General features: G+C 35.9%; 1 protein-coding gene across 1 annotated transcript in view; it reads left to right on the forward strand.

Annotated features, from left to right (window-relative positions):
* LOC142353372 (pregnancy zone protein-like) overlaps window positions 1-27,931 on the forward strand; it is a 153,043-nt gene that overhangs the window by 46,736 nt on the left and 78,376 nt on the right. The window contains exons 12-17 of the mRNA XM_075405604.1: window positions 5,133-5,268; window positions 13,815-14,008; window positions 14,750-14,917; window positions 19,989-20,114; window positions 20,342-20,408; window positions 26,013-26,289. Of these exons, the coding sequence (XP_075261719.1) occupies window positions 5,133-5,268; window positions 13,815-14,008; window positions 14,750-14,917; window positions 19,989-20,114; window positions 20,342-20,408; window positions 26,013-26,289 (968 nt within the window). The remainder of the gene's footprint in view (window positions 1-5,132; window positions 5,269-13,814; window positions 14,009-14,749; window positions 14,918-19,988; window positions 20,115-20,341; window positions 20,409-26,012; window positions 26,290-27,931) is intronic.

Raw genomic sequence — 27,931 nt, forward strand, 5'->3', positions numbered from 1 at the left:
AGGATGGAACTCCTCAGGAGAGCAAAGTAGATTTCTGTCCTTAGATATGATATGATATCAGAGTAGCTGTCTTTTCTTTTGCGCAGAGAGCTTTGATGCTAGTTGTTTCAGCGCTTTTGAAGCTCATGGGCCAGCTCCACCAGTGCATGCTAAGACAAGCGGACAAAATGTTGCTTTCTCAACCTCAGTTATTCTTTGCTCTTACTTGTTCTTTTTGATAGATTCATGATATTTGTAGGCTTCGCTACTGCTTTCAGGGCAACTTTTTGCCAGCGGGTTGAAAACTTTAACATCAAAATAGATTTTGAACCTTATTCACACAGTCCCGTTGGCCTTGATATATAATCCTGCGTCATCAGTTGTTTATTTAAGAGCAAAGATTTTTCCCGTTGCAACGGCTGAAGATGAGGTTCGATCTCGACATCATGACAGACATCACTTAACAAATTCGCAAAGGAATCGCGAAGTTCATTGTATCTCATGTGGGTGTATCTTCCTTTCTAATAGTGGAAGGTATGCGCCACAGTGAAGTTTTCATTGCATTCACATATTGATGGCATCTTTACTGGGGCCCAACCATAGTGAAGGGCAATGCCATCACGAAACTTTCTTTTGGTTTGGTCAAAGTGATATCGCTTCAATGGCATAGCGTTTAACTAGATTGATTCTCTCTTTTCACTAGCTCAAGTGAGCGAATCTTGTTCTTATTCAATTCTCGTCTTTTTCGATTTGATATCAAGCTCTTTCTCCTCTATTGTTTCAGGTATGATTTGTTGTTGCCTTAGTTCAGCTTCGAGCAGAGATAGAGATAAAGGACTTGACAGTTGAAGTGATCGCTCTTGTTTTTTAGAATGGTCGTCGGGTTTATGGTTGTTCAGGCCACCCTCCCTTCCCGCTTATAGTATTGTTAGTCTATCTGAACTGTTGGCTAATTATAAATGTTAATAGGTATAGCTAAGATAAGAAGGGACATTTTTACTAGGTACGAAATGGTGATTGTTAAAAAATCACATTCAGGTAATTTAATTGTGGTACAATCAACTTCCTCGCGCTGTGGGATTTTTTGTCACTCTGAACCGCTTTCTTTGATTCTTAGGCAAAATTTCGTGAACCGTGACATTCTGTTAAAAATCCAACTCCAAGATAGGAATTCTCCGTAGCTTTCCTTTCAGGGTACCAACACGGTTAACATTGTGCATATTTCACTCAATTTGGAAGAATCAGCTGAGAATGTACGCACAGAAAACATTTAGTTCTATCCGTACGTGAATATAGCTAACATAAAGCTTGCTACACTGATATTTTAGATATTTGATATTCGAGAATTATCGCGAAGATACCTCTTTTCAAGAAACAGTACATGGTTTAATTGCCGCCGACATTTTTTTCAGCTGGCAATTATTGCGGTTTTATTACGACTTGAAGAGGAGTACTGGTAGAACGTCTCGGTGGAATATTAGTAGAATATTTTTATTAATTGCTCTCAACTTTTGATATTTGTCCATTCTCAAGTGCCAGAAAACCTATTCCACGGTCTGATAAAAAGTTACTGCATGTTTGTTAGTTTCAATGGATTTGTTTAATTGCTCCCAAACGTAGTTTGTAGCAATTATATTAGTCCTGTCGGTCTTTTTTAATGCGATTTTTCGGTGAACCAATTTTTCGTCTGGCCCATTTGACTTTTCGTCCTCAAAAACGGGATTAACAGGTAGCGCCCGGAGGGTATTAAGTTTTCTTAGGGCCTTTCAGCTCACTAGTCTTCAAGTATGCGATTCACAGAATCTGTTTTGGAGGCTTATACTTATGGTGCGAAGGGCGTTTCTGAGAGATTGACCCCCCACCACTGTTGCTCCGAACTAATAAAACGGCAGCTCAAATTAGAACACTGTTTAAAACTTAGAACAATTTCGGTTGTCAGTTTTTATCTTATTTTTTCTGCCACTTGTTTCAATGCCAAAGTTGGTCAGGGGTGTCAACGATAGCTATTTTTCGGCAATTTGACATGTAGATTAGGAGGCTCTCTTACTTTGACGCCACTGACTTTCAAAGATACTCTGATTTTTGCCAATTTTAGCTTTTGCACCTTTTCGCTTCATCTTTCATTGATTTCCACAAGGTTGTTATATGTGTACTGATTTTCTTTTTGTGTTATTATTGAGTGATTCCTGAAACATTAATTCTTGGAAAAAGATTTTTTTGTTCGTTTTTGCGGATAAAGGGTAATCGGCTTTGTTGACTGCCTTTGTTTGATGTTAAAATGTTTTTTGCTGGATCTTTTGTTAATTCATTTCTTTGAATTGTATTCCAGGACTTGTCCTGCATTTTTTAATGATATTTCATTTTACATAAATCGTTATTTTCATGTTCGACTTGTGAAGCTCACGATTTTTCAATTGAGTTGAATTGGAATTCATTCAGCAAAATTTGGCGAATGCCCTCAAGGTCAGAAACCGCAATCAAACGATACGGAATAAACCAATAAAACCCGGGCGGTAAGACAAATTTTTCGAAGAGGTGGTGCTATAAAATATGAAAGTTTTTACCAGAGTATACTGCTCTTGGCTGTTAATATTAAGCTTATTCCCTTCCAATTTAGAGGCTCAATTCAACAAATATTTTGAATTTAAGAAGACTGCGGAGCAAGTTATTTTTTTTAATCTTGGAAAAAATTAGGCTGTCCTTTTATAAATAATTTTTTTCTCTTATTCTTTCAATAGCAAGGTCGGGCGGGGGATTCAACGGTGGCTATTTTGTTGGCAATTTGCCGGCAATGTTAATTTTTCAACACTTTCCATTTTTAAAATACGCATTATGTGTTTCATCAGCAACTTCATCAATTCAATACAGTTTTTTCAAAATATTTGTTTTATAGCCGCCGTCAACCTCTGAACGGCAGCTTTTTTCCGGCAATTTGCCGGCTTTGTTTGATTTTGAGTTTTCTTTTCGTGATCTACCTTTTTGTTGACCTCCAAAACTTAACTACATGGCACGGTATAAAGGAATAAGGGTTTTTTAATAGCAGCCGTCAGCCTCTCAACGGCTATTATTTAGGCGCTCTCCTTTTTTAAATTCGTGTTACTTGTTGATCACCTTTTTTGTTTTGCATAGGTCACGATTTTCACGTTTGACATCTGACTTACCGCACTCACTGTTTCAATTGAATGGATTTAAAGCAGTCATTGAATTACGACATATGTTGTATGCTGTCAAAGTCAAAAGAGCAAAATCAAAAGGAACGGGATGAACGATAAAGCGCGGTCATTAAGTCATTCAGCATTAGGTTATCAAGTTCATTAGAGTGTTTGCTAGCTGACATTGGTATTAAGCTGATTAGCTTTTATTTTAGAAGCTGAATGATGTATAGTTTTGGAATCTAACTGAAACTGCACGTCAAATTAGAGCATTTTTTGAAACTGAAAGAACAAAAAAATTAGGTCAATTTTTGTCTCTTCTTTTCTCGTTTTCTGTTCCAATCCCGATGTGCATAAGCGGGGCAATGGCGGCTATTTTCGGCAATCTGCTGGCTATGTCTTGAGTCGCAGCTTTTAGGAAATTGTTATCAGATTTTGTTTTCTCATTTATCCTTGCATTTTTTTTTTCAAATACGATTAGTATAATTGGATGAAATGTTTATAATATTCGTAGTGGAGAAGTCTGAAAATGACCGGGGCCAACGCGAGTTTCTGCTTCGAGTCAATTCCGGAATCTTCCGGTTATTTTTTAGAAGTGTATTGAGAACAGATGTAAAAGTCAATGCCTGATGTGAAAGGTATGCGTTGAAACTGCTGAATAAAATCAAAGAGCAGAGAAAAGAGTGATTTATGTTTATGCCTGTTTTTAGTGAAAGTAAGAAATATAGGTGTAAAAATTTTGATTCAGTGGACCGATTTTCGTGTTAACGTGCAGCAGTTTTTGCCGTTTTGACTCGTTGGCTGAGATTATTCTGCCGAAATGGTTTCTGGCACTTAAATATACAAGTAACTAGACGTTTAATGCATATATAAGCCATTAGCAATTTTGAGCTTTTTTTGCCGTTTTAGACACCTTTTAGCGGGTTTTCTTTTTCAAGTTATCGTCTTCCAGATTGTTTTTTTTTTGCGATGAAGTTAGTTTTTATAGAGGTTTCAGCAAGCTTTTGATTTCATGAGTTTTTAATATTTTTTAAATGAAAAATTGCTTATGTGAAGCTTCTTTTGCTTGTTTTTAAAAATAGATTGGCGCTTTTCTGTATTGTTTTTCCTGTTGTTTTAGACGAGAACTTTTGCATGGACATTGTTACTGAGAAGAGAGATTTGAATGTTTGATAGGACAGTTTTTTTCTGAAATAACTGATATTTTTACACGAATTTGCTTTTATTCGTTTTGATTAATGTTTAGGGTGTGTCATGCTGTCGATAACTGACTGATTAGGAACAGTATATTAGAAAATTTTGTTGGACTGTCGCAACAAGCTTGTTCAACTGCATTTTCTCAGAGTAATTATCGGAAAATGAACCAGAACTATAAAAGAGAACCTCGTGAAGTCCAGTTTTAGATGCCCACATTTTCAACTTGGTTCCAATTACTCTTTGTAACCAAGTCTAATATTAATTGGTAATGATACTAATCTCTGTATCTGCTCATTAGGAAATAGGAGTATTTCTGACTACAAAATCAAATCAAAATAGCTTGCTCTTTTTAAAATGTTTTCTACAACGCTTTCCAATTGTGTTAGGTCTTTCAATCCCAACCGGGAATCAATGCAGATATTTTCCGGCAATCTGCGGAGTACGTGTAGTAATATCTTTATAAATATTGCAGTTTTCTAACGACTACGGGGCTGATTTCGCGTCTGCAATTTGGTGCTTTGAACTTCTTTTGCAGCCATGTAGGCTCGAATTATTGGCAGAAGTTCAGACAATTAGATTCAGGGGGTGACTGTCGCCTGAAGATAGATGTAAATAAATAGTTCTGTACTCCTAGTGTTGTGCGTATCGCTTAGAAGCGTTACTTAACATTGCTTTGAAACACAGAATAATATCTTGTTCAGGAGAAATGTCACTCCATTCAAAAAGAGCAATTAAGTTCAACATTGGGTTCGACTATCATTCGGAAGAGTTCGAAAGCCTTTGACTGAGAGTGACTATTTTCAGGTGTTTCTAAGTGTGGAGATGTGTGACTCTACAACCACATATGTCTCTGGCTCTAAAGCCTGTCTTTCTGTCAACGTATTTCCTGAATCACAGCAGTCTACAGTACAGTCCATCTTCCGTTTGATCAAATCCAGAGGTCAGTACTCTTACTTCAAGCGGGTAATAAATTCACCCTTTCCGTTTTTTAGTGCTGTTTTTTTGGTATTTCTAAAATTTTTACAGGTTTCACAACTCGAAAAAGCGTTGGTGTTTTACATATTTTAAAACCCGAAGTAGTATGTATTCAGGCGATGGTTTTACCTACAACCGAAAGTGCGAAACTTTAGAATGTGACCCCTCACGCACCCCCGCCATTTCAATTAAGCTAAAGCTAGTCCACCTAAACCGCAGCCAGCCTGCTCGCTAGTCATTTGAGACCAATTCGCCCGACGTTAGTCGGTTGTTTCGTTTTTTAACAAAAGTCACCAATTCTTCGCTAATTTAATCGAATGCGTTTAAGGTCAAAAAAGAAACGGGATAAAACAATAACGCCAGGCACTAAGACTTGATTTTTGAAAAGTTACTCCGTTAAGTTGTCAAAGTTCCTTAGATTATGCTGCTAACTGGTATTAGGTTTGAGCTTATTTTCCAATTCGGGAGCTAATTTAACCATGATTATCGAATCCGCAGTTTCAATAGATTCTATAAAGATTTGTTAAATGGAAACCGTGTTTTAAAATTAACCTTGGTTCTACCAAAGGTTGGTATAAACGAAAAATTAACAGTTGATGAAAAGGAGTTAATGTCAGCCTCTCAACGGCTATTATTTAGGCGCTCTCCTTTATAAATTCGCGTTTACTTTTTGATCACGTTTTTCGTTTTACATAAGTCACGATTTTCACGTTTGACTTCTGATTTACTTCGCTCGCTGTTTCAACTGAATTGATTTTAAATTCTTTTAATTCTTTGAATTCTATTAAATTCCATGTATTCAATTAACGCAATGTGGTGAATACTGTCAACGTCAAAAGATTAAAAGCAAAAGAGATCAGATAAACCGGTAAAACCACGGTCATTATGTCATTGAAAATTAGGTTAAAGTTTATTAGAGTGTTTGCTAGCTGAAATGGGTATTAAGCTTATTGATAGCAGCCGTCAGCATCTCAAAGGCTATTAAATAGGCGCTCTCCTTGATAAATTCGCTTTACCGTTTGATCATGTTTTTCGTTTTTACATAAGTCACGATTTTCACTTTTGACTTCTGACCTACCTCACTCAACTGATTGGTTTTTAAAGTCTTTCACGCAATGCGTTACGCAAATTAGTGAATAAGTTCAATGTCAGAAGAGCAAAATTAAAAGATCAAAAGAAACAGGATAAGCATATAAAGCCCTGTCATTAAGTCATTGTGCATTACGTTATCGAAGTTCTTTAAAGCGATTGCTAGCTGGGATTATTATTCTGCCTAATAGCGTTCAGTTTAGAAGCTGAACTAACTTTAATTTCAAACTCTAAACGAATATGCAAAATTCGCACACCAAATAAAATTTTTAAATTTAGAAAAATTCTGTCAATTTCTGTGATATTTACTGTTTTTCTGTTTTATTCACAATGTGAGTCAAGCGCGACAATGGCGGCTATTTTGCGGCACTTTGCTGGCTATTTTTAACTTCGCTTTGCCTTTTGATCACATTTAATTGCTCTCAAACGAAGTTAGAATCAATTATATTAGTCCTATTTTCTTTTCATGCAATTTTTTTTGCTTGACTGATTCTTCGTCTGACACTTTTTCCAGAGAAACGGGATAAAAAGGTAAAGCCCAAAGGGCATTGAGTGGCTGAGCAGCTTTCTTAGAGTCTTACGCCTTACTAGTCTCTAAGTACGCGATTTACTGAACACTGTTTTGAGGAGACAGTTTCATGGTGTGAAGGGCGGTTCTTCATCTTGAAAGCTTTACCTCCTCTCAGTTACAAACAGCCCGCCCCCCGTACTCACTCTCTCCCACAACCCCTACCGTCAACACTACCACTGTCCATCCTTTCCACTTGGCGATTCAGACCCACTCTTCTTGAATAGTTTTGAGATTTTGTATTTTTTTTCACTATTTTGAGTTTCTTGGTAGCATCCGACGTTTTTTTGATATTATTTTCAAGAATATATTTTGAACCACACAATAATCGGTGTTTTCGAATTTCCACTGTCAGTTTCCCGTTGAACTAATGGTAATACGATTTTTCTGAAGGACTAGTCTTTGCCGTTTTGTATGATTAATTGCTCTCGAATAATGTTTGAAGCAATTATTGTAAACGTGTCTTTCATCAGATTTTTGCTAGATCATTTTTTCACATTTGTTCGGGAACATTATTTTCTGTCAACTGAACTTTTACGCTTGTCTTCTGAACTTCTGTGTGATGTTTCAATTGCTTTGGTGACGAAGAGATTTCGTTACTAACTTGAATGCGATTTTTAGCGTTGAAGTTGCAGAGGGGATTTAACTTTTCAGAGTGCTCTCTTGGAGATTCTTGAGCTTTTGTAGATTCTTCGTCAATACTTACAGAGAGTTTAGAACTAATATTTAAGAATGGTTCGGATTATTTAACTGTCCATTTTAAAGATCTTTTTCAGTTTTCAGAAAAATATAGTTTTCCTGTGGTGCAGTATTTGGTGTCTCTCTGCAGGTGATTCTATTGAGATTGTCTTTAGTCTAATGAAATCTTTTTAATAGCCGCCCTCATCTTCTCAGCCGGCTATTATAGCGCTCCTATTTTTTACAATCCAAGAATTGGATTGTATTGGTGCTCTGTCTTTTTTTATTTTTGTAAGATGTTTTCACACTTTTATGACTTTGAGCTTTCAGAACGGGATAAACAGGTAAAGCTCAGCGGGCATCAACTTTCATTAGAGGCCGTTAGACGCGTTTTATAGTCCTTCAATTGCTTAGAGTGGCGAAGCTACTGGGAAGACCGTAATTTAAGGTTAAAAGGCTTTTTTTAGGTGTTTTCGAGCCCAAAATGTTTCAATTTTTTTTTTGCGTTTTTTCGCCATTTTTCGAATTTTTTGTTGAACCAGTCTAAAATTGAGGTTTGTAAACGTTGATAAAGGTCTTTTCCAAGGCATAAGTATTTTCTATGACCGTTTTAAGAGCTAAATGTTTTGGTACTCCAAATATAAACACGTAATTTTGTACTAATTTTTACAATTTAAAAAGTTTTAGTAAGTTTTTAAAAAACTTTTGTCATTTTTTTGAGCTTTTTCAGCCCTAGGTTTCAAGAAACCTGCTTCAGGGTTTGATAATAGGTTACTGCATAGTTTCTAGTGTTAATGGAATTTTTTTAACATTTTAACATCACGAGTTTTTGCAATTTTTTGATAAAGCTTACAAGTTTTTTTGAAAGTTATTGTCATTTTTTAGGTTTTTCAATCCTCAAAGGCAACGGAATTTCCTATACGGTTTGTTTAATATTAGGTTACTGCATAGTTTCTGGTGGCAATGAATAAGTAACTGCACATTTTTCTAGAGGTAATGGATTGGTTATCAATTTTTTAATAACATGAGTTTTTGTAATATTTTGATAAAGTTTAATTGTTTTTTTTTAAATATTTCTGAAAATAGTCATGTTGAAATTTTATTGACCTTTATGAGTCTCTTACTAGTCTCTAATTACGCTATTTACTGAAAACTGTTTGGAGGAGACAGTTTCATGGTGTGAAGGGCGGTTCTTTATCTTGAAAGCTTTACCTCCTCTCAGTTACAAACAGCCCGCCCCCCGTACTCACTCCCTCCCACAACCCCTACCGTCAACACTACCACTGTCCATCCTTTCCACTTGGCGATTCAAACCCACTCTTCTTGAATAGTTTTGAGATTTTGTTTTTTTTTCACTATTTTGAGTTTCTTGGTAGCATCCGGTATTTTTTTTCACTATTTTGAGTTTCTTGCTAGCATCCGACGTTTTTTGATATTATTTTCAAGAATATATTTTGAACCACACAGTATTCGGTTTTCGAATTTTTACTGTCAGTTTCCCGTTGAACTAATGGTAATACAATTTTTCTGAAGGACTAGTCTTTGCCGTTTTGTATGATTAATTGCTCTCGAATAATGTTTGAAGCAATTATTGTAAACGTGTCTTTCATCAGATTTTTGCTAGATCATTTTTTCACATTTGTTCGGGAACATTATTTTCTGTCAACTGAACTTTTACGCTTGTCTTCTGAACTTCTGTGTGATGTTTCAATTGCTTTGGTGACGAAGAGATTTCGTTACTAACTTGAATGCGATTTTAGCGTTGAAGTTGCAGAGGGGATTTAACTTTTCAGAGTGCTCTCTTGGAGATTCTTGAGCTTTTGTAGATTCTTCGTCAATACTTACAGAGAGTTTAGAACTAAAATTTAAGAATGGTTCGGATTATTTAACTGTCCATTTTAAAGATCTTTTTCAGTTTTCAGAAAAATATAGTTTTCCTGTGGTGCAGTATTTGGTGTCTCTCTGCAGGTGATTCTATTGAGATTGTCTTTAGTCTAATGAAATCTTTTTAATAGCCGCCCTCATCTTCTCAGCCGGCTATTATAGCGCTCCTCTTTTTTACAATCCAAGAATTGGATTGTATTGGTGCTGTCTTTTTTTTATTTTTGTAAGATGTTTTCACACTTTTCATGACTTTGAGCTTTCAGAACGGGATAAACAGGTAAAGCTCAGCGGGCATCAACTTTCAATAGAGGCGGTTAGACGCGTTTAATAGTCTTTCAATTGCTTAGAGTGGCGACGCTACTGGGAAGACCGTAATTTAAGGTTAAAAGGCTTTTTTTAGGTGTTTTCGAGCCCAAAATGTTTCAATTTTTTTTTTTTGCGTTTTTCGCCATTTTTCGAATTTTTTGTTGAACCAGTCTAAAATTGAGGTTTGTAAACGTTGATAAAGGTCTTTTCCAAGGCATAAGTATTTTCTATGAACGTTTTAAGAGCTAAATGTTTTGGTACTCCAAATATAAACACGTAATTTTGTACTAATTTTTACAATTTAAAAAGTTTTAGTAAGTTTTTAAAAAACTTTTGTCATTTTTTTGAGCTTTTTCAGCCCTAGGTTTCAAGAAACCTGCTTCAGGGTTTGATAATAGGTTACAGCATAGTTTCTAGTGTTAATGGAATTTTTTTAACATTTTAACATCACGAGTTTTTGCAATTTTTTGATAAAGCTTTCAAGTTTTTTTGAAAGTTATTGTCATTTTTTAGGTTTTTCAATCCTCAAAGGCAACGGAATTTCCTATGCGGTTTGTTTAATATTAGGTTACTGCATAGTTTCTGGTGGCAATGAATAAGTAACTGCACATTTTTCTAGAGGTAATGGATTGGTTATCAATTTTTTAATAACATGAGTTTTTGTAATATTTTGATAAAATTTAATTGTTTTTTTTTTTTAAATATTTCTGAAAATAGTCATGTTGAAATTTTATTGACCTTTATGAGTCTCTTACTAGTCTCTAATTACGCGATTTACTGAAAACTGTTTGGAGGAGACAGTTTCATGGTGTGAAGGGCGGTTCTTTATCTTGAAAGCTTTACCTCCTCTCAGTTAAACAGCCCGCCCCCCGTACTCACTCCCTCCCACAACCCCTACCGTCAACACTACCACTGTCCATCCTTTCCACTTGGCGATTCAAACCCACTCTTCTTGAATAGTTTTGAGATTTTGTATTTTTTTTCACTATTTTGAGTTTCTTGGTAGCATCCGGTATTTTTTTTCACTATTTTGAGTTTCTTGCTAGCATCCGACGTTTTTTTGATATTATTTTCAAGAATATATTTTGAACCACACAGTATTCGGTTTTCGAATTTTTACTGTCAGTTTCCCGTTGAACTAATGGTAATACAATTTTTCTGAAGGACTAGTCTTTGCCGTTTTGTATGATTAATTGCTCTCGAATAATGTTTGAAGCAATTATTGTAAACGTGTCTTTCATCAGATTTTTGCTAGATCATTTTTTCACATTTGTTCGGGAACATTATTTTCTGTCAACTGAACTTTTACGCTTGTCTTCTGAACTTCTGTGTGATGTTTCAATTGCTTTGGTGACGAAGAGATTTCGTTACTAACTTGAATGCGATTTTTAGCGTTGAAGTTGCAGAGGGGATTTAACTTTTCAGAGTGCTCTCTTGGAGATTCTTGAGCTTTTGTAGATTCTTCGTCAATACTTACAGAGAGTTTAGAACTAAAAATTTAAGAATGGTTCGGATTATTTAACTGTCCATTTTAAAGATCTTTTTCAGTTTTCAGAAAAATATAGTTTTCCTGTGGTGCAGTATTTGGTGTCTCTCTGCAGGTGATTCTATTGAGATTGTCTTTAGTCTAATGAAATCTTTTTAATAGCCGCCCTCATCTTCTCAGCCGGCTATTATAGCGCTCCTCTTTTTTACAATCCAAGCATTGGATTGTATTGGTGCTGTCTTTTTTTTATTTTTGTAAGATGTTTTCACACTTTTCATGACTTTGAGCTTTCAGAACGGGATAAACAGGTAAAGCTCAGCGGGCATCAACTTTCAATAGAGGCGGTTAGACGCGTTTAATAGTCTTTCAATTGCTTAAGGTGGCGAAGCTACTGGGAAGGCCGTTATTTAAGATTAAAAGGTCATTTTTAGGAGTTTTCGAGCCCAAAATGTTCCAATTTTTTTTGCGTTTTTTTTGCCATTTTTTCGAATTTTTTGTTGAACCAGTCTAAAATTGAGGTTTGTAAACGTTGATAAAGGTCTTTTCCAAGGAATAATTTTTTTCTATGACCGTTTTAAGAGCTAAATGTTTTTATACTCCAGATATAAACACGCAATTTTATACTAATTTTTACAATTTAAAAAATTTTAAGAAGTTTTTTAAAAACTTTTGTCATTTTTTGAGCTTTTTCAGCCCTAGGTTTCAGGAAACCTGCTTCAGGGTTTGATAATAGGTTACTGCATAATTTCTAGTGTTAATGGAATTTTTTTTGAAAATTTTAACATCACGAGTTTTTGCAATTTTTTGATAAAGCTTGCAAGTTTTTTTGAAAGTTTTTGTCATTTTTTAGGTTTCTCAATCATCAAAGGCAACGGAATTTCCTATACGGTTTAATACTAGGTTACTGCATAGTTTCTAGTGGCAATGAATAGGTAACTGCACATTTTTATAGAGTTAATGGATTGGTTATCAATTTTTTAATAACATGACTTTTTGTAATATTTTGATAAAAATTAATTGTTTTTTTTTTGCAATATTTCTGAAAATTGTCATGTTGAAATTTATTGACCTTTATGAGCCAGTGACACTTTTTAGGGTTTGAAACAAAAATACTTTATAGTTTCTGGAGAAAATGAAACAGTTCTGAAGATGTTAATATCACGAATTTTAGCATTGTTTTGTTAAAATTTTTAATTGTTTTTTAATTCTAAAATTTTTTGCCATTTCTGAGTTTAACTATCTTTTCTGGCCAACAAAACTGTTTTAGGTGTTGCAGGTGGTTTATATGGCAGAACACCACAGACCAAAGAATTGTTCTGAACATCTTATTGCCGCAAAATTTAGAAACGTTCTTTAAATTTTGCACTTGTCAGTTTTTTTGAAGCGTTCGTCAAATTTCTCAAGTTTATCTACCTTTAGTGGAGTCTCTTTCATGTCTTGTGCGTGAGTAAATGAGTATATTGAATTGTATCATATTTGGCCTTCATGATTAAAGCTTCAAGAGTTTTATCCATGATTATTTTCTTATTTAATTTGTTTGATTATTTTAGTTTCTCAACTTTGAGATTGTCTTTTTGCTGGGATTGTTCAATTGATCTGCTGGTCAGGTTCTCATTATTTCTCAGTTTTTCATTCAATTTTTTTGATTGTATTTCAGGACCTGTCCTGCTATGTTTTTTACTTCGTCGAACAAAAAATGCTTTACCTCATTTTGCCGCTTTTTCAACAATTTGCGTGAAATCTTTTTTTACTTCTCTAGGCTAGTTCCACTCTTCTCTCATTCTGCTAAAAGTGATTTTGAACATCAGTTGCTCAGCAAAGCAATTCAAAATGTCTGAATAAAAAATTGAAGTGAGAAATAGAAACGGGATAAACCCATAAAGCCCAATTTTAGATGCCCGCTATTTGAACGTCGTTCCTATAAGTATTAGTTACCTCTCTCTAACGCTTATTGGTATTGGTAGTAGCCCCTGTAGCCTTTCTCTAAGAAACAGAAGTATGTTCAACTACGAAATGCCATCAACATAAATTGGACTTGTTTTTGTACAAAAATCTTTTTTTTTTCAATATCTATTCTTTCAATCCCAATCATGCTTATTGGAATCAACGCCGCTATTTGCCGGCAATCTGCCGGGTATGTTTTAATTATGAAAATTTTTCTTTTTGATCGGATCAAAATAATCGAGAGTTGACATTTTGCATCCTGATAATGGTTTATGCAAGTTGCAGTGGCTAGTCATACTTCGTTTTTTTGTTGTACAACCGTTATTGATTTTCGAAAACTGAAAATAAACACTTTTTCCTAAGAACTGTAGAGTTTTCAGAAGTAAAATAACAATAATCATTGTAGGACACTACAATACAGTTCAAAATATATAGTTGACATATGCTTATGAAAAAGGTTATTGAGAGAGTAAAGAATCAATTCTGATATTTGTAGTTTTTCATTTCGGTGTGAGTTGACGAAATTTATGAATATATGATTGTTGTGAATTTTCAGGTGTTGTGAGAGACGTGGAAGTGATTTCTCCTTCATCTTACCCTCTCGAGTTTGAAGTGGAAATCACCCCCGAAATGACTCCCAACTTCATAGTCCTCCTCTCTGCCCATGTCTCCAATTCCACAATGACTGAAGTCATCCCTGCTTCAATCATCATCCCCGTCGAAAGAAGTGTCGACATGTTTGAAAACTCGGTAAGCACATAATTGTAGATAATAAAAATAATAATAATAATAGAGAGATCATATTTCTTCTCATAATGACGAGATAAACAACAACTTATAATGTGTAAGTGGTGCCATTAACGCTTGGGGGGGGGGGGGGGGGGGGGGGGTAATTGATTCAGATACTACGAATAGTCACATTCAAAAATTCCGGTTTTTGAACAGGTTAGTAAATCCAGACATTTTAATATGGAAACATTCAAAAATTCCGGTTTTTGAACAGGTTAGTAAATCCAGACATTTTAATATGGAAACAGCTCGATCACACTAGTTAGATAGTTGTTTCAACGAATGTCCTCGCATTCCTGTGTCTTTCGTTGCTTTAAAACTTTTCTACTCCTTTCACCGGCCAGTTACGCTTAAGCCAGCCTCCTCAGCCAGCTAGCTACTACCGAAGTCAACCGCTCGCCAGTCGTTTGTGAGTTATTCGTTAATCATTGCCGGTTATGTTAACTACTGTCATTTAGTGAAAAGATTCACTATTTTGGGACAAAATATTGAGCTGAAAATGCTGCGGAAAAAAATAATCTATTAGAAGGCCTTTTTTTAAAACAGTTTCTGGAGCTCTATGTTGAGTGGAATTTTCGCGTCAAAATACTGCATAAGAGAGAGAGAGGACAGTGTGGAAATAGAGATCTGCAAAATCAAATTGGCGGATGTTGAATCATCAATTAGTATATATTAGAAGTAATCAGATGGTTTCTTTTGCAGGTGAATTTGAGTGTGGCGCTGCCAGAGGGTAGAGACTATTTTGAGCCAGGTGAGAATGCAACTGTGACGGTTGAGATTGGGGCTGCTGACTCAATGGTGGCACTGATCGGACTGGACACTCGAGTCATCGCACTGGCTGGAGACAAAAATATCATCAATCTCGACGTCGTTAGTTTCTTAGTATATTGAATGGTCAATTTATCTCTTCCATGAATTTTTGCCACAAATTTTGCATTTGAATCATCAATTTGAATTTGAATTTTTGCGGAATCAGGAACTAAGATTCGCTTACATAAAGCTAAACAGATTTAAATAGTTTATTAATGGCCGCACAGCGATAGCTGGTGCTATTATTGGCCTTCTCTTGGTTTTTTACAATTCAAAGAATTTGAATTGTATTGGGGCGCTGTCTTTTTTTTAAGATCTGTTAACACATTTTCATGATTTTTGAAGTCAAATTGGAGTGGTGATTTTGGTCACACCGAAACAGGAAGTGGAGCGAAAAAGCGAGTGGTTTTGCGGCGTGAATTTTATTCGCTCTAATTTTCAAGTAGAGTGAGAAAACGGTGTTTGAACAAAAGCTCGCTTTCTCGCTAGTGGTTTTTTGTTCATACGCGTCAATTTCACTTCTATTTTTACGGTTTTTAATAGCCGCGAAGCGATGGCGGCTATTACTGGGGACACGTGTTTTTTTTACAATTCAAAGAATTTGAATTGTATTGGTGCGCTGTATTTTTTTTTAAGATGTGTTCACACATTTTTCAATGACTTTGATCTTTCAAAACGGAATAAACAGGTAAAGCCCAGCGGGCATTAAGTTTCATTAGAGGCCCAAAGTGGGATTTAATAGTCCTTCAAGTGCTTATAGTGGTGCAGCTGTTGGGATGGCCTTAATTTAGGGTTAAAAGGTAATTTTTGGGTGTTTTCGGGCTCAAAATGGTGCAATTTTTCATGTTTTTTTGTGTGATTTTTTTCAGTTTTTTTGTTTGATTAGTCTTATGCTGATTTTTTAAAAAAATTGATGAAGGCCTTTTGTTAGATAAAATTGCTTGTTATGACCATTTTACGAGCTATAAGTTTTGTTACTACAAACACAAACACACAAAATGATAATAATTTTTGCAATTTTTTTTTAGGTTTTTTGAAAATTTTTGTCATTTTTTGAGCTTTTTAGCCCTAGGTGCCAAGAAACCTCCTCTAGGGTTTGATAAAATGTTTGATGATAGATTACTGCATAGTTTCTAGTGATAATTGAATGTTTTTCAACTTTCTGCCACCTTGAATATTAGCATTTTTGACAATTATTTTCCTTTTTTTGACATTTATTGTCATAATCAAGTTGTTTGAGTCCCAGGGGCCAGAAAACCTCATTAGGGGTTGAATAATAAGTTACGGAAAAATTTTTAGTTGCTATGAAATAGGTTTCAACTTTTGAATATTACAAAATTTAGCAATTTTTTTCACAAAAAAAATTCGCATTTTAGGTTTTTTATCATTTGTTTAGTTTTTCCAGCTTCAGGGACCAGGCAATCTCCTTTGAGGTTTGTTAATAGGGCATTGCATGGCTTCTAGTTACAATAGAGTGGTTTTTAACATTTTAATGTCTCGCATTTTAGCATTTTTGGGATAAAATCTGCAATTTTTCAAAGGTTTCCTAAAGTTTTTGTCAGTTTTTGATATCCGTCCATCGTCAAAAGCGAGAAAACCTATTCCGTGTTCTGATAACAAGTTACTGCCTGGTTATTAGTTTCAATGAATTTGTTGTCAACACTTTAACCTGTCGACTTTTAGAAGTTTTTTGATAGAATTTGCAATTTTTTTCAAGTTTTTTCAAAACATTTGCATTTTATTTATTTTTTCTTGCCTCAGTATCTGGATAACCTCATCCAGAGTTTGATAGTATGTTGTTAATTAGTTGCTAGGGCGCTATTGAATGGCTTTCAACATTTTAATGAACGAATTTCTACCTTCTGAGGTTTGAAATTTTTTCTAAAAATTATTGCCTATCGATCTATGAGCCAATGAGTTTTTAAAGCTTGGAATTGGGTTGCTGGATAGCATCTAGAGACACAGAAATGATTTTGAAGATATTTATACAAGATTTGCAGCAACATTTCCTTATAATTTGCGATTGATTTCTCAAATTTTTTGGTCATTTTCGAGTTAATCGATCGTCAAGGGCCAATGAATATTTTTCAGGTCTTGCAGATATAATACTGGACCAATTTCAGAAACAAATTTTGGTTTTGAAAATGTATTTGAAAAGGTTTTTTAAAGGGAAATTTTGCCTTAGTTTTATAGGTTTCAAGAGTTTTAGCAATGAGTATGTTTTAAAGTTTTGATAATGTTAGTTTCTCATTTTTTTGAGATGATTTTTTTTTGTTCTGGCGGGCATTGTTCAATTGATCGGCTGGTCAGGTAGAGTACGTTTGAGTTTTTTTTCAGTTCTTTGAATTGTATTTCAGGACTTGTACTGTTATGTTTTTTAATTCGTCTCCATCGATGATTCTGACGACATGACTTCTTGGAATTGACTTTTTCAATGACTTCAGTGACCTCTACTGCTTTGCTTTGTTTTCGTGACGTCATTTTTGCTTTTAGGCCAATTGCGTGACTTACCTCACTAAAAAAATGACTTCTGAACTTATGGAACTTCAAAGTTTATGAACATTCACTAGTTAATAGTGTGCATCTAAGTAGTGCCGAACTTATATGCCCTCAATCTTGATTATGAGTTTTTGATTACGAATATCATTTTTAAAATGTTTTTTTTTCGGGCTTTTTCCTTATAGACCTGTCTCATAAAATTGACAGTCCGAATTTAACCCAAAAAGTTAAGTGGTCTATTAAAGGATTGGTGGTCGATCTGTCATGATTTAGTTGTTTCAATTCATGAAAGGAGACAATCGTCTATCGCGGCGATTTTCCGGCAATCTGCCGGCTATGTTTTCGATTTTTGGGATCGGTTTTTTTTCTAAATGGTTGTTTTCCCAATCCTTTCATAGTCGATCTAGGCCTAGTTTTGCAACCAAATGTTCATTGGTGGTTTTTTGTTCACGTGTGGCATTTTGGGATTGATTTTCTGTTTTTGTTTAATAGCCGCCCTCATCTTCTCAGCCGGCTATTATAGCGCTCCTAATTTTTTTTACAATTCAAAGAATTTGAATTATATTGGGGCGCTGTCATTTTTTTAAGATCTCTTCACACATTTTCCTGATTTTTGAAGTCAAATTGGTGTAGTGATTTTGGTCACGCCATAACAGGAAATGGAGCGAAAAAGCGAGTGGTTTTGCGTCGTGATTTTTTTTCGCTCTATTTAGATTGAGAAAACGGTGTTTGAACAAAATTTCGCTTTCTTGCTAGCGGTTTTTTGTTCACGTGCGGCAATTTCACTTCGATTTCTACTGTTTTTTTCCGTTTGTTGGATTCAATCTTTTTTCTAAATGGTTTTTCTGATCCATTCATAGTTCATTTTAGGCCTAGTTTTTTGTTAGAATCAATTTACATTTCTCGCTAGTGGTTTTTTCTCGCTATCGGCATTTTGACGTTAATTTTCTGTTTTCTTTTTTATCTGATTTTTTCTAGAAAAGTTTTTTCCAATTCACTCATAGTCCGTTGTAGGTCCGTTGTAGTTTCACTTCATTTTTTCGCTTTACCTCATTTTGCTGCTTTTTTTTAACATTTTGCGTGAAATCTTTTTGACTTCTCTAGGCTAGTTTCTCTCATTCTGCTAAAAGTGAGTTAAAACATCAGTTGCTCATTAAAGCAATTCCAAATGAACAGAGTCAGTATAAAAAATTGAAGTCAGAAATAGAAACGGGATAAATCCATAAAGACCAATTTTAAATGCCTGCTATTTGAACGTCGTTCCGATAAGTCTTAGTTACCATCTCTAATGCTTATTGGTATTGATAGTAGCCCCTGTAGCCTCTCTCTAAGAAACAGAAGTATGTTTCACTACGAAATGCCATCAAAATAAATTGGACTTAAAAATGTTTTTGTACAAAAATCTTATTTTTTCAATGTCTATTCTTTGAATCCCAATCATGCTTATTGGAATCAACGGCGGCTTTTTTCCGGCAATGTGCCGGGTATGTTTTTATTTTTTTAAACTATTTTTTAGAAATGGTTTTCCCAATTCAGTCATAGTCCGTTCTAGGTCTAATTTATTTGTTTAGTTGTTGAAAATTCTTCGAATTGTACGTCAGGACTTGTCCTGCTACGTTTTTGTTTCGTCGTCAAGATTTTAGTTACGACCGTCTGACGTCACAACCACTTCAAATCTGTCTTTTGTTCATTCGTTCATGCAATTTCAACTGAAGTGCGTGCGAGACATCATTTTTCGCTTTTAGTTGAGCAAATTTTTTGTTCATTCGTGTGATTAAATTTTTGGTCACACTTGACTTACCTCACTCTCAAAAATGACTTCCTCACTTTGAAGTTGACTTTTAGTTACTTTAATTCAAAGAGATAAGATCAAATGGGCGTGTGTCACTCTAAATCATGGTTATTTGAGAGCTGCTAATAGAGGCAGCAAAAACTTGTAAAGATTTTTAATCAAAATATAACATATCGGACTTCAATAAAAAGACGAATATTTTTGGTCTGTTTTTTTACTGTTTTTGTTTGAGACTGCAGATTTACTAAGCTGAGACTGAAGATCTCCTAGCCATTTCTCACCCACATACAAAGAAAGACACTAACAAAAAAGTGCACCGTCAGGAAACTGTTTCCTCAAAGTTGAAAAGTTTTTAAGCCGTAACAAAATCAGAAAGTGAATGCATAAGTGTCTCGATAAGTCACTTATAACTTTTTCTGGTAAGTTTTCAAGTAAAAGTGTTAAATATTTGCAAAATCATAAATGTTTGTATTATATTTCAAATCTGTGCTGAGTTATCTGTTAGGAGCATAGAACTGCGATGATATTGTACAGCGTGCGCCATCGGCATAAAGTTGTTTTGAGCTTTGTTGAAATGGAGATTTTGATATTGATACTAAAATCAACCTAAGATAGCCTATTGTACGAATACCTTTCGAATCCCAAATTACTTTCCAATCTTTTCCGTTAAGTTTTGTGTCTGCTAAGTTTCCTCAGCTTAGTAGAGTGAAATTGAATGCATACCCACACCCTACATCAAAAGCATACACGGGAACTTTGAGAGCGTGATGTACTCGGAGAAATAAACAGAAAAGATTGAGCATGTTCAACCAAGATTGAATGAAATTGTTTTGATTGCAGTTTGTGGAAGCGATGGCTGAGGAGGATAGTTCTAACAACCATGGGGATGATGGAGGCTATCCCATCATATTCTTCTGCTGGTTCCCTCTCCCATCCAGTTCTGGAAATGCTATGGACACTATTGAAGTAAGAACAGATATCATTTATTAATACTGGCACATTATATTCGGTTCGATTCCCGGTGGGATTAAGGTTTTTTTGCACCCATAAAGAAAAATTGATCTAGACTAAACACCATGAATTTAAATTGCCTCGCCTGTCGTTCAAGAGCAATCCTTCCTACATTTGTTGGTTTGTTTTATTTTTGACTGAATGCTTATCAAACTAGAGGCAGCTGAACTGTTCGATTTCAGGATGCTGGCTTTGTCTTCATCTCCTCTGGAAAAGTGACAGTTCCTGGAAAGAAAGAGAACCAATACGGTAAGGGCGTCTCAGTATTTCAATTGTTATCTATAATATTTCTTCAGACCCACACCGAATAAATCAAACACAATCTTCAAAGTGTTATAATAGTTCTGAAGTTTATTACGCTGGGCTGATGATTAAATTTTAGAAACACCATCATAATTTTGAGTAGTTAAATTTCTAGATGGAGTAAAATAGTACTTGTTTTGAAAAGCTAGTGTTGCCATTTTTACGATTTTCAGCATATGGTTGACGATAATTTTGCCATCATGAATTTTGCCTTTTTTAACTGGACGGTTGTTTGTGAAGTTGCTCTTCTAAGAAACAAATGGGCGGCAAATTATATCTTCCTAGTTACTGTCAGTATTGTAATTCATGCGTTTGCGGACAAAAATGATGCTTTGTAAGGGTAGTTCAAACACTTGTTCGAACATTTTTGACCCCCCACCCTTGTGAGTGAAAAAGCTCTTGAGCGGGAATGTCGAGCCTCATCAAAAAAGAGGAGGAATTGACGTTCGTCTTAGGATGTCCTCCTTTTCACGAAAAGTTTGATTTGTGAACTGCATTTTTTGCTGGTCTTGCGAATTTTGATATCTCGTTCGCTCAAAAATAGTTTTTAAAAAAAAAAAATTGCGGTGATTTGATCATAGAGCTATTAGTAATTGCTCTCGAACAAAGTTTGGAGAATTTTTGTAAACGTGTGTGTTTTTTATGCAAAAGTGACGCTTTTTTCGTTGACGTCTTGGCTGACCTTTTCACACTTTCGTTCTTCACTTTTGATTGATTAAATTTCAGGCGTTCTGAAATCAAGGTCGTTGGTAAAACCAACTGTGAGCGAATGAGTAATTGCCTGTGTAGCTGAGTGGTGAAGATGCCAGGCTGTCAACCGGGGTTGGGGTTCGGTCCCCAGAATGGAAGTTTTTGCACCCATAAATAATATCGAAGTTACGCTAATAATATCGAAGTTCTAATTGAAAATGCCAACGTCTGTCGTTCGAGAGCAATGCGTCCGACTATGTTTCTGTCGGCTATTTTGTGTTTTTGATTACTTTCACGAGCTTTGCTTTCATGAAATATTACCAAGTTTTGTGTTTTGCCCTATTGGTTGTTGTGTTTTTGTTTTCTTGGTACTTCATCTTGTCAATGACAGGTCCGGGTGGCTTTCTGATGGAAAGTAAGTAAACCTATTTAATGTACCCAGATGATATTTGTTGGCTTTTGTAATTTGTTTATGAAAAATTTAACCCTTATTTGTTGTTCATTGTTTGCTTTTTAGTTTCGCTGATGATAGGTGGCATCGGTTTTTTATGCGGCAAGACACATTCTGTTAAAGTTTTTTGTTTTGAGCTAATGATTATTTTTACGTGAATATCATTTTTGAATAATTTAAGAGAATTCTTTTAGAATTTTTGTTTTACTTTTATCTCTGTTTTTCCGTGAAAATATTAAAAAGATATCACATGCCTTCTCAATGTGTTTTCAATCATTAAAGTCACTATTTTGAAAAAAGTTTTCACTTTTTGTCAGATTTGAAATTTCTTATCCGTATTTTTTTGTCATCGACCTTAGGACCAGTAGTTTCCAGCCGTTTTGGGTGTGATTTCTAAGGATCCATAGTGTGACATTTTTGTGCCTTATTGTTTAGCTCTAGGCTTATATGGATGTGTAAAAATGCAAATGTTTAGGAGTTTTGTTGCTGAAATTGATCGACTGCATTATTTTCATATTTTGAAAATGAAAGATGTGATCCATCATGAGTGAATTTTTCAAAGAAATCTTAAAACTGTTTTTGAAATGTAGGATTCTTTCATTTTCACGTGCATATGGTATATTATACATTGTAATAGCTCGCTCTATCTATTGTTAGACTACATAAACCATTATCATTGTCAGAACACTCATATCTTTGTTGAATTGACACCGTCAATTTAAGACAAAGTTTGTTTTACACTAAAGATGTCGTTGGTAATCCTTACGATTGTCTCTTATTGATTTCTGACTTATGTTTCTGGTACTGTTGTTGATAAATGTTCGTGACTTTATTAGAACCCCGGATGCCCATGCCTTTTATGGCAATAATGGGAGGCAGTTTCAACGTGGCATCTCCTAAACTTGAAAAAGAGTTCCTAGATAACTCCATTCAGAGGTCCGATGACTCCGAGTCGACATCGACTGCACCCAAAATCAGGCGTCACTTCTTAGAAAACGTCCTGTTCAAAGTCGTTTGGTCAGAGTACGTTTTAGTGGCTCAAGGCCTTTTAAATATTTTATTGCCAACGTGCAAAAGAATTTTTTAATCACCAGCTGATAATGAAGAGTGGAGTCCATTTGTCCTGTGTGAGTTAGCCAAGTTGTCTGCTTGTATTTATTTATAGCAGCCATCAGCCTCTCGAAGGCTGTTCTGTCGGAGCTGTCGTTTCTTATGACCCGAAGAGAGGTATTGGTATTCTACAGTTTTTTTTAACTGAGATAAGTTAATTCAGACTGAATTCTTTAAGACAGACTGAATTCTTTCTGTTTGAACATTTACGTCGGTTTTTGAACGATGACTTCTCTTTTCGAAAAAGAGACTTTAATATTAGCTGAGTTTTTAATGTAGAATTTAGGATTTGTTGCTAAGATTCAAGGTCAAATTGTCCCTCCTTATACCAACAACCCCTCAATTGCCTAATCCCATGCAATCACCCCCTCTCCCATCTCCTCACCCTCTCCACCCCAACTACCTATCTCCTCTGATACCACCACTCACTCCACTCATCTATCTTCTTACCCCCGCCCCTTCCTGCCCAACTAGCACTAACCCCCGCCCCCTCTTCTAAACTAGAAATTGTGTTCAATCCTATAATTTCATTCGGCCATTAATTTTCCGTTTTTCATTTCGGGTCAAGAGAAGGTTAGTTGTTGATTCTATTACACGACTCTTCGAGTCGTTTACCGTATTCAACTGGCTATTAATTTTTACTTCTCTGTCTTCATACATTGACTTCTCTTTGCAAAATTTGGATTTCAACACTAGCCCAGTCTCTAGTGTATAGTAATAAATAACTGCTGGTAATATTCAATTTCGAAAAATGAAAGGTCTTTTTAAGAAGTTTATCCTCCCTGACAGTTCATCCTCATTATTCAAAATGATCCAACCACCTCCCCCAACCTACTCCCCCCCCCCCCCCCAAACTGTCACTGTTTCCGCTAACACTTCTTTCCCCTCCCACCCGATACATACCTCCCTCCTCCCCCCTCCCCCCCCCCCCCCCCCCAGATACTCACCTGCCCCCCCCCCCACCCCTGGATAAGCTACCTACCCCTCGAACCAACTTACCTACCCTTCACCTACGTACCCCCAAGTGCCAACGAGATACATTGCACCACTCTGCAAGTCTCTTGCGGTATTCTACCGGCTGTTTTTTTTTAGCTGAAGCAACTTAATTCATAACCATGACTTGTACTTCATTTTATTTTTTAGAACATTGTTTTCTGGCTTCGAACATCTGAATTTATCAGTAGCTTAGTTTCTACTTTTCAGTAATGTTGGTGCAATTCAAGGTTAAACGGTTATTTTGAAAAGTTTTCTTCCCAAAGCTGTCCCTCCTGACTATTCAACCCGATGAGCTATCTCACCTACCTACCGGCTCCGTATATACTTTTCTTGTTAAATTTTCTTTACTTTCTATAGTTTTATTTGTGAATTTGTTTTCTAGAAGTTACAGAGCTTGTTGGCTTTCAAAGGGTCATCTAATTCGGTTGATAGTCAGGTCTTTGGCTTGTTAAATTCTTTGGTTTGTGATTTAAACTGATTGGTCTTAACAACAGGCAGAAGTACTTTTTGGTATTGAAACTAACTCCTCTATCTGCGCTAATCTCTAACTCCTCTACCTTCGATTTGAGTATCTGGATAAATCTAACGACCAGATTATTCCATCAAAATAACACAGAGTTTTGATGTTTATTTGAACTTTTGTTCATTCTTAATGGCCAACGCCCTTCTCTCAAAGGCGATTGTTTTGAGCGCTCTCTTTTTAGAAACCAGAGGTTTTTTGTCCTTTTGGGGAGCTAATATTTTTGACACAAATTTTTGGACTTCTTGATGTCAGCGAGAAGTCAAATTGTGGTAGTAATTTTAGTTACTTCAGCGTACAAAAGAAAGCGAAAAAGCGCGCAGTTAAATGATTTTTGAATGAATTTCTAGAGTTATTGGGCGTGTAATGCATTTTGACTCTTATGTTATCTGTCCTCATAAAATAACTGTTAATTCTTGAGTTTTGCTCGTTTTTATTTGTGGTCTCTTCCCGTGGTCTCAATGACACATTGTCAAAATTGTCAAATGTCCGATTAGATTTTTATTCTAAAATTAGTGAGCATATTTAATGTTTCCCATTTGTAACTAACGCCTTTTTTTATTTGCACGATGCGTTTTTACTGAATTATTTATAAATTTTAGCCCGTTATTGATGCGGTTTTGTCGTTTCGGTATTTAGTTTCTCTAAGGATCGGATCATTCGCATTAGGTTTTTAAATAAAACAAAAGTGAACCTATTTGTTGTATTTAATGTATTAAGTTTAGTGCTCAGGAGACGTTGAAAAAAAAAGAAATAATTTGTTCCTTTTGAAGAAACATATATTGAAAGAAAAAGGAGTGTTTGTGTTAGCAGAGAAATATCTTTCGTTTTTCAAAATGCTACAAATGGGCTTGAACTATAGTCTCATTTGATTTGTTGTTCAATGGAAGATTTCCGAGAAGACATTCTGTTTGCCGTTGCGGACGATGTCCCTGAAGCTGAAGGAGCTTTTGCCCCAAATGCGAGAGACAATGACCTCGGTAACAATGACTTGTCAGATGATGAGAAGGATAGTTCTGAGAACGAGAACGGGCAGCAGAAGGCGAAGGAGAGACGGGACTTTCTAGAGGTCATCAAGTTCAAACTGCTCCCAACCAGGTGATGAAAAGAAGGGAGTGGTGATCTGAACTGATTGATGTGCTTTGCTCTCCTTCCTTGCGATTTGTCTCTCCTTCTGCTGAGTTCACCTTCTGCTCAGATTCTGATTGTTTCTTTTTCTGGGCTCTTTCGACTGCGAGGCTTACTAACACTCTTTTGCTGTCATTCACAACTTCACCCTGTATAACTTATCTGTGTAGCTCGTCATACATGATCGCTCATTTCTATTCTTGGGTTCTAAGAATGGCGGTCAGTTACTGGCTCTTTTCCGAGGGTTGGAAAATCTTCCGATTGTTTTTCTTGGGGCTTGGGATTTACGGGTGACTTTCTTCAAATGTTGATTTTGATCACTTCTTATTTCTCGTCTATTTTCAAACCTACCACATTGTTAAGGTTGTTCGCATTCTTAATCAATCTATAAAAATATTATCATGTCAGTCTTGTGAGAATTAGTCAGAGGTAAGGAGGTGGCACACGTAGCTGCATGACTTATGCAGTTTTAAAAACCAAATTCAGAGATTATTGTTCGCGATTTGTTGCTCTAACTGCTGCAGAGCTCAGCTTAGAACTCCTCGATAGATTTTCTGACCCTGGTGGATCTAGTTTTCTGTAAGCGTTTGTAATGCTAATGTTGAATGAAAGACTTCAATGAAATAACAAATGGGTGGGTTGATGAATATTATAGAACCTGGAATTAACTATCCAGGATATTACTATGGAGGCGGAGGAGGAGGATATTACTATGACGATGGGTATGCTGTCTTGTTTGACGGGGGCAACTATGGGATGGCAGCTGGGGCGGGTGGATACAACTACGCTTTTGATAGTGCCGGAGTGCCAGAGAGTAATTTTCAGTCTTATTATGAGAACACTGCTGAAGAAAGTACAAGTACAACCAAAACAACGCAACAGAAGCAGCGAGAGACGTTCCGAGAGGTCGTCAAGTTCACGTCTGTCAAAAGGTTCTCTGCGTTGATAACCTGGAGTAAATGCCGATGTTGTTCATGTCTCTCAATTCTGTTCCATGTGTTGAATATTTGATCCGAACCGTGTCTGTTACCCATAATGTCGTCGACATGCCCTTTTTAACGCCTTTATAACGCTAGCGGTCCTTTCACGGTTTCGTTTTCTTGTTCCGTCTCTCAATCCAACTTTCGTGATAAGTGGCTGTTGTGTCTGTTAGGTGTTGTCGACAGGTATTCCATTCCCTCGTGATCACAGTTAATTTTCAGTGGAAAATTTTCAGTGGAATTGTGTTGTTCTCCGTATTTCCAAGTTTGAAGAAGATATAGGCTATGTGTCGTCTTTATACTCGATCTCACCTTTTGATCAGCTCCAGACTGTGATATGTATTAAAGATGTTCATTGTATAGTCCATATAGTGAAATTATATAGTTGCAGTTAGGACCAACTGTATAAGGTGGCTGGCCGTCTTATCATTTGTCTCGTTTGACCTAAAGTAAACAGGACGTTATCTTACATCTACTTATTGTAAAGGATCCGAAGTATTAGACTAACCAGCAGGATATCTCACAGACGCATTGTGAGTTAAGAGTAGAAGCTTAGTTGGGTCCATGACTTGTTATAAAAGGATTCCGTTATGAGAAACATCAAAGGAGTCCAGGTGGAAGGCCGAGAGTGACATAAATGGCAATTAGACCGACTTTTAAACAGCCGGTTCTTTTGAGGAGAAAGGGGGCAGCTTTTAGCTTGTTCAGTTTTTGAGAAATTACCTTATTTTCATTTCTGCTTTCGATAGCTGCTGAGCTGAGCATTTTTATAAAAGATTTTAACTTTAATCTAGAAAATTCTTGAAAATCAAAAAGCGATTCTTGCATTTCATGCTGTTTTTAAACTCCAAACCATTTCGAAAATTTTTCATATCTTGTTTCTCAGGCCTTTGAATGAATGCTCCATTTTACTCGGTGAAAGTCTTTCATTCGAGTGTAGGTGCGCTTACTACTTATAACCAATTGGTAATTGTTTACTACAATTAGTTGCTACTTGATAATAACTAAATGTTTTTGTTGGCGTTGATTGAAGAGTACGAGATTATGTTCGACATGCCTGTCTACCCAATGGCTGAGAACGTAAGAAGAAACAATGACGAGGCCAATGTACTCGAATCTGCAGAAGAGAATGTCGAACAATCAACATCTGATGAATCTAGTAGCGACAGCAAAAGTGCTCAAAGGAACACAAAAGCTCGCTCTAATTTCCGAGAAGTGGTCTCTTTTAAACTGATTCATCAAAGGTACCGATAATCGGTTCGATTGGTCATTATAGAGAGCATCCTGATTGTGCTGAAAAAATTGCCTCTCTGTGCTTCTTTGTCTGTTTTCTCACTATCATTTGGTTGCATGCAAAGTCATCTTGATTGAGTAGTTTTTTCTGGAGTTTTCATTATTCTGACCCTTGTCCAGTGCGTCATTAAATTTTCTGCGGCATTTCCTTTATCCACTGGCCACCAAACCTGACAGACATTACAAGGATAACAAGGATAATTACCTACACGCAATTTTTTGCATTATAGTAGCGACCTGTCGGTGACTCTGATTCGACCAAATGTACCCGTCTGAGTTCATTTTAAAGATCGGAGCTCAG

This window comes from Convolutriloba macropyga, chromosome 14 (assembly GCF_964194025.1).
Source record: "Convolutriloba macropyga chromosome 14, txConMacr16.3, whole genome shotgun sequence".
Taxonomy (NCBI): domain Eukaryota; kingdom Metazoa; phylum Xenacoelomorpha; order Acoela; family Convolutidae; genus Convolutriloba; species Convolutriloba macropyga.